The sequence below is a fragment of the Hordeum vulgare genome, chromosome 3H (genome assembly GCF_904849725.1).
Source record: "Hordeum vulgare subsp. vulgare chromosome 3H, MorexV3_pseudomolecules_assembly, whole genome shotgun sequence".
NCBI classification, from domain to species: Eukaryota; Viridiplantae; Streptophyta; class Magnoliopsida; order Poales; family Poaceae; genus Hordeum; species Hordeum vulgare.
The window spans coordinates 334602209-334609267 of NC_058520.1; the positions used below are offsets into that span (position 1 = coordinate 334602209).

The window sequence follows — 7059 nt, forward strand, 5'->3', positions numbered from 1 at the left end:
TGTACCCGGGACGAGCAACCCGTGTCTTTTTTGACCCATGTCGGCTGTATATGCGTGGGTCTTGTAACCGAGAACTGTACTTTTTTACCTGTCATATCAATGCAATGATAAATAATCTTTGCGTATTCGTGAAAAAAGAAAGAAAGAAAAAACTGTGTATTTTTCATAGGGGCGTTGGGCTAAATCGTATCAGAAACGGGCGCTCCTGTGTGGCTGTGTGGAAGGCGGCCATAAAGAAGCGACCAGCGTTCCGGTCGCAGCCTCCTCCTTCCTCGTCGCCCAGCCCTCGGTCTTTGGTCTTTTGCCAAATTCCCACTACCTTGCCCGCACTGCCCGAACCCGAATCCTTTCCTGCAGCCTACCCTTTCCCCTGCCCCGACACCCCCACCCCTCTTCACACTCTCTCGCTAGTTCCTTCCCTGCTTCTCCCTTCCGCTCGTCCCGATGCTCGCCTCCTCTTCCGCCGGAGGCCGCGCGGGCGGCTTCCATTGCCGCGCCGAGAAGCAATGGGGACGCTGCTGCTGAAGGTCTTCTCTGTCGGTCGGTGCGCGGGGCGGCGGCGGCGGGTGGGTTGGATAGGAGATGGGGAAGGAGGGGACGCGGCGGGGCCAGGATGTGAGGCGGCGGAAGGGGAAGGAGGCGGCAATGGACGAGGAGGACGCGGCGCCTCCGACTGGTTGCTGGATCCGGCTACCGCGACTGGGCGGCGGATGCATGTCGTCGGGCTCCAAGGTCGACTCCTCCACCAGCGGAGCCTGCGCCAACGCCAGCGGTAAAATGCTCTCACTCCTACCAGACATCGTGTTTACTTCCCGGTCTGCTTCCCTGCTCTCCAGCACTACCAGCCGCCTAGGCTTTCGCGTCTGTTAATACCTGGTGCTTGCCCGTACGTTTGATTGATTGCTCGGGTGCTGTGTGTCTTGTCTTTGAGCACTCAAGATGGCAGATGCCTGAACTTTTTTATTCTATATCTTTTGAAGTTAAGTTGATGGCGATGGGAGCGTTGTATGATGAAATTGGATGTGTTGCTGTGCTCTGGTGGGTGGTATTTAAGGGTGGTTGGTATGGTGTGGGGTGGCTTGGGATGAGATGTTTCTGCTTTATTTACGTGCGCTGGTACATCATGAGATGATGTAAACTGAATGTTGTGCCATGTTTGAGTGCTGCCATAACCCATTTAGAGACATTAAAACCGTACAACTTTCCATCCATCTCAGGCTATTAGCGATGACAGCCATTGGATCTTCAGTTCTCGTCCCCCTTGGCCGTCCGATTTTGTCAAAAATCCCATGTCGTCTCGCTTTGGTTTGCTAAGATCGAGCGGTATCTGTGATAGGCTGCTGCTCCAGCAACTATTTCGGGGGCCTGCTGTTAAATTGTTAGTATAAAAGGGCGTGGCTTACACTTGTGGGGTTAAGTTTGCGGGTTGCTGGTAATAGGGGATTCCGTAGTGGTTGAAGCAGGAGTACCTCAGGTAAAATGCAAGGTGATGTTTTGTTGCTGCAGGAGTGGTGATTACTGACTAGGAGGAGCTGAAGCGACGCTCAAATGTCGTTAAATTCAGTGCTTGTCTATTTTTGTCCGTACGCTTTTAGACACATACAATTAATTACCATTTGGCCACGTGGTATTATGCATATTTGATATTTCTCTGTAATTAAGTACGTTAGGCAACTTTTGTTGCAAGATTTAACATTTAGGGTTCTATTTATGCATGCTTCAGAATATGAACAAACGGATACGTCCAAATGAAGTATCAATTGAAATGCTCAAGCAGGAAACACTAGTTATAGTTATGGTATATGGACACAAACTAAAATATAAAGAGTGCTTCCAATTGATGGTTATGTCATAATCTTTGTACCATGTCACTTCAAATTGTCACACACTCTATTTTCTTATAAATCAATTTTTATTGTGTTATTAGTGTTATACCTTTAGCATTAAAGCTCACTTCAGTGAGAAAACTTATATCTTGTTTTCAAATGTTCAAGCAGACTATTTGATTCAGTTGAGTTGCACCTAAAACATTCCACATTTCTAAAATGTATGACTCCACAAAGTCATCTGCTGCATAAACTCTGGACATATTGTCATGTTTGGTACAGAATTGGATTTAATTCCATACACTTACACATGGCCACATTGCCGTCCGATTTTGTCAAAAATCTCATGTCTTCTCGCTTTGGTTTGCTAAGATCGAGCGGTATCTGTGATAGGCTGCTGCTCCAGCAACTATTTCGGGGGCCTGCTGTTAAATTGTTAGTATAAAAGGGCGTGGCTTACACTTGTGGGGTTAAGTTTGCAGGTTGTTGGTAATAGGGCATTCCGTAGTGGTTGAAGCAGAAGTACCTCAGGTAAAATGCAAGGTGATGTTTTGTTGCTGCAGGAGTGGTGATTACTGACTAGGAGGAGCTGAAGCGACGCTCAAATGTCATTAAATTCAATGCTTGTCTATTTTTGTCCGTACGCTTTTAGACACATACAATTAATTACCGTTTGGCCACATGGTGTTATGCATAATTGATATCTCTCTGTAATTAAGTATGGTAGGCAACTTTTGTTGCAAGATTTAACATTGAGGGTTCTATTTATGCATGCTTCAGAATATGAACAAAAGGATACGTCCAAATGAAGTATCAATTGAAATGCTCAAGCAGGAACAGCTAGTTATAGTTATGGTATATGGACAAAAACTAAAATGTAAAGAGTGCTTCCGATTGATGGTTATATCATAATCTTTGTACCATGTCACTTCAAATTGTCACACACTCTATTTTCTTACAAATCAATTATTATTGTGTTATGAGTGTTATACCTTTAGCATTAAAGCTCACTTCAGTGAGAAAACTTATATCTTATTTTCAAATGTCCAAGCAGACTATTTGATTCAGTTGAGTTGCACCTAAAACATTCCACATTTCTAAAATGTATGACTCCACAAAGTCATCTGATGCATAAACTCTGGACATATTGTCATGTTTGGTACAGAATTGGATTTAATTCCATACACTTACACATGGCCACATTAAAGAAGTAGAAATATACAAGTCATGTTGACCATCAGGCTTGTATCCGAGAATCCGGGGGGACTGGTGCAAAATAGTATGAAATAAGGCCCTTTATAGGGAAAATCCTAATTATGAATATTATTACTTATTCAGCATACTATAAACATAATCTCCCCAATAATTGATTCAAGGATAACGGAAAAACTGGAGAAGAATAGCTGAATTTATAGGTTGTGCTAGTTCCTAATATGATGCACGGGGAATTTTGAGTGGAAACTGAGCGGTAGTTTATACTTCGTGATTTAAATAGAGAGAGATGTCAAGAGAAAGGTGTGTGCTTGTGTACTGGCTGGCCTTGGAACTTGGAACTAGTTGGTGTTTGGAAGTTGGAATGTTGCACAGGAGATGAAGTGTTGCTTGGATATTGTCTTGATTAATATTATTAATTGCCATTTAAGAAAAAAATTGAGGCCTCAAAATTTTAGGGGCTCTGTGCCATTGCACACGCTGCACCTGCTTGCCATACAGGCTTGTTGACCATCTTGCGGGAGCTAGAGGCACCTGTGGTTTCTTGCGGTTTAGCGCAGTTTGCTGTGGGCCACCTAGTAGTATCCTGGTCGAGGTCGTTTTTCAGTCAGTGACGCGCTTGTGTTGTATTCTGTAGAGATGAAGCGTTTTTCAGCCTTGTTGTTTAGTGCCATTAAGTATTTGCTACACATTAGCTATTGGTTTGCAGCTTGTGATGTTTTGCTCAGAAGCAAGGATTCACATATTTCTGTGACGCTACCTTTGTCAAATTTCAATCATGTCAGGTATTGATCTCCTAATGGATAATGTCTACTGTACAGAGAGCAAAAAGGTAAATCATAGTTGTCGGGATCAATCAGCTGCACCAGCCGCATCTGGTTCGACAACATCCAGCAACATTGGAAGTATCTCGCCTTCTTCCATAGTCGGAGAAGAACTTAAACTAGCAGCCCAACTGCGTAGGTTTACGTTCAATGAACTTAAGTGCGCCACCAGAAACTTTCGACCTGAGAGTCTTCTTGGCGAGGGAGGTTTTGGTTGTGTCTTTAAAGGTTGGATTGAAGAGAATGGAACTGCTCCAATGAAACCTGGCACAGGATTAACTGTTGCTGTCAAGACACTCAACCATGATGGGCTTCAGGGGCATAAGGAGTGGGTGGTATGTTTTTACTTTCTTTGGTATGCAGCACACGATACATTATGGTATTAGCTTTAACTGCTTCATTAAGTAAACTATCATTATGTGTTCTCAGGCAGAAGTCGATTTCCTTGGAAACCTTCAACATCCACACCTAGTGAAATTGGTTGGTTACTGCATTGAAGATGACCAACGGTTGCTAGTATACGAATTTATGCCCCGCGGAAGTTTGGAGAACCATCTTTTCAGGAGTAAGTGTTATTTTGGTTTACTCTTTGTCAAATATACCATATGATGCCGATTTTCACTCTTTCAAGACATCTACCCTTGTTGAAATATTTAATACATAGCATATTTTTCTTCTACTCTTATACTCTTGGTTGAATATCACTCGTTAGGCATTATTTGTTACTTATTGTTTGCTCCTCCTAACTTTTTATTCCATTGCTAAAATTCTGCTTGTGTGCTAAATTTGATGAAACCTAAATTTGTTAGTTTTATTACAACTATATTCGTCCAGTAACTGTCTTGAATAATTGTACTAAATAGGGTCATTTCCGCTCCCATGGGCTATCAGAATGAAAATTGCACTTGGTGCTGCAAAAGGCCTTGCATTTCTTCACGAAGAAGCTGAAAGGCCAGTGATATATCGGGATTTCAAAACTTCAAATATTCTTTTGGATGCGGTATGCAACTCTACTGAGAACAGATAATCTATGATCACTCAGGCTATTACATTTGCCCATTTCTTACATTTATTTCCAGGAATACAATGCAAAACTCTCTGATTTTGGACTTGCAAAAGATGGCCCTGAGGGTGATAAGACACATGTATCCACTCGGGTCATGGGAACATACGGATATGCAGCTCCTGAGTATGTCATGACAGGTGAGTTGATCAGTTGTTGTCCTGCATCATACTACTAAACTTGTCCTCAAAATTGGAGCAAATCTTGCATGATGTTATCCTTATTGTTCTGTCCAGTTACTGCTGGTGTGTCCTATACTTCAATCATTCAATCTATGCTAGATAGACTGAACTTCGTACATACTTAACCGGCACACAATGCATTATGTTTCCTTTGATAGGTGATATGCTTATAACCTAGCAACCATATTATAATGACTGTACAAGGATGGTGTGTGTGGAGTGTATTAGGGCCTGCACCATTTTTGCCCACCTTCGCATTTATGTGGATGCTATTATTGCGTATGATATTAATTTAGGTGATGACAGATATTTAAGGCACTCCATGTGCTGCTGTGGGTTTGTGCAATAGCTGTTCGTCTGAATTCATTCCTCTCTGAGGTAGTCAGAAATCTGATTACAATTTCACTGGCTCAAGATAATCTTGCCCATTTTGAGTCATCTAAGCTGAATGAATCTCCTAGAAAATAGACAAGTTACCACTCATTCAATTGTTCGAGTAGATTGTTGAATTCCCTCGCATGTTCTACTGCTTATAAGTTCATTTCTTGCTCAGGTCACCTGACATCAAAGAGCGATGTATACAGTTTTGGAGTGGTGCTCCTAGAGATGATGTCAGGCAGAAGGTCGATGGACAAGAACAGGCCAAACGGGGAGCACAATCTGGTTGAATGGGCACGCCCTTATCTTGGAGAAAGAAGGCGATTCTATAGGCTCGTAGATCCCCGTCTAGAGGGAAATTTCTCCATAAAAGGCGCTCAGAAGACGGCTCAGCTGGCACATGCTTGCCTTAGCCGGGATCCTAAGGCTAGGCCTCTCATGAGCCAAGTGGTTGAAGTCCTGAAGCCTCTTCCAAACCTGAAAGACATGGCTAGCTCCTCCTACTTCTTCCAGTCCATGCGTCAAGAACGTGCCGCAAGCCTCAACAACCCAAATGGTAGCCAGAGCATGAAGGCACAGAGCACCTTTGCACGGAACGGCGTGCAGCCAATGAGGAGCCTCTCCTACGGTCCGCACGCTTCTCCATACCGCCAGTCTCCAAGGCCCAACGGCAAACAGTCCTAAGACTCACCGGTTCACCATGACTGGTTCAAAGGTTGGGTTTTCGTCCAGCACTGATGGATAAATGGTGCGTGCACTGGCTGTGGCCTCCGTCGCCGTGGATAGGCAGATCAGCAGATGCCATCAAGGATGATTAGAATTCCGCAGTGAAGATTTCTTCTCGTTGCTTAGCTTTTAGCTGCTTCTGTATCTATTACTCTGGCAACCTTGACTTGGGAGGGGGGAATCAGACAGGGTTTTGTTTGCCATTTGAACAAATGCTCGGACGGATGCTTAGAAACTCTACTGATTGGAGAATCAACCATCGGCACAGGAAGGAAAGCCCTGGTGCATGTATGGCTCTCTGGTCTCTTATTCAGGGCAGATTTTTTACTTGTTAAAAGAAAAATGAAAGACAAACGTCGTCTTCGCCATCATATCATTCTTCCATGATGAAGAATGGCAGCGGCCTATTTAAGTTGCATGTGCTATTGATGGGGGTGACAGTGCTCGCTTTCAGATTGTGGTACATTTGCCAGATCAAATGCATAATCATGAATGGTTATCGCTGGCACTCGCCATTACTCCTGGTGCTTGTCTCGTTTCCTTGTTGGGTGGGTCACATTCAGCCAGCACGGGTATGGCGATGACAGTTGTTAGAGATATATTTGTTGTATATGTATTTGATAGTTTAGGATTTGTAATTCATCTTATATCTTATCTTTAGAAGCGACTTCTTATCTTTCAAGTTTGGACTTCTATATATACTCATCCGTGAGGTTCAATATAACAACCATCATATTCCGCATTAATATCACTCTATCCCTTCTAATATGGTATCAGCCTAACCAATCCAAACCCTAGCTCCTGTTCGACGCTTCCGTCCCGTGCGATGTCCCCGGGGCGGTCGGCCT

At 43.5% G+C, this 7059-nt stretch overlaps 1 protein-coding gene across 2 annotated transcripts; it reads left to right on the forward strand.

Moving 5' to 3' along the window:
- Positions 1-279: 279 nt before the first annotated feature.
- LOC123443775 (serine/threonine-protein kinase PBL34-like) lies at positions 280-6582 on the forward strand. Of its 2 annotated transcripts, none has more exons than XM_045120303.1 (6): positions 280-772; positions 3860-4197; positions 4292-4427; positions 4726-4862; positions 4942-5065; positions 5661-6582. In XM_045120303.1, the coding sequence occupies exons 1-6, from the start codon at positions 583-585 to the stop codon at positions 6167-6169; spliced, it is 1434 nt and encodes a 477-aa protein (XP_044976238.1). In that variant the 5' UTR covers positions 280-582; the 3' UTR covers positions 6170-6582. The 2 variants fall into 2 exon arrangements, with proteins under 2 accessions (XP_044976238.1, XP_044976237.1); XM_045120302.1 differs by having other exon boundaries at positions 286-772; positions 3824-4197.
- The last annotated feature ends 477 nt before the right edge of the window (positions 6583-7059 follow it).

Excerpts from the sequence above, each read along its gene's own strand:
- LOC123443775 (XM_045120302.1), top strand. The coding sequence starts at position 583 with ATGGGGAAGGAGGGGACGCGGCGGGGCCAGGATGTGAGGCGGCGGAAG. Across the intron at positions 4,428-4,725 it reads GGAGAACCATCTTTTCAGGA|GGTCATTTCCGCTCCCATGG; the intron begins GTAAGTGTTATT and ends TGTACTAAATAG. Across the intron at positions 5,066-5,660 it reads TCCTGAGTATGTCATGACAG|GTCACCTGACATCAAAGAGC; the intron begins GTGAGTTGATCA and ends TTTCTTGCTCAG.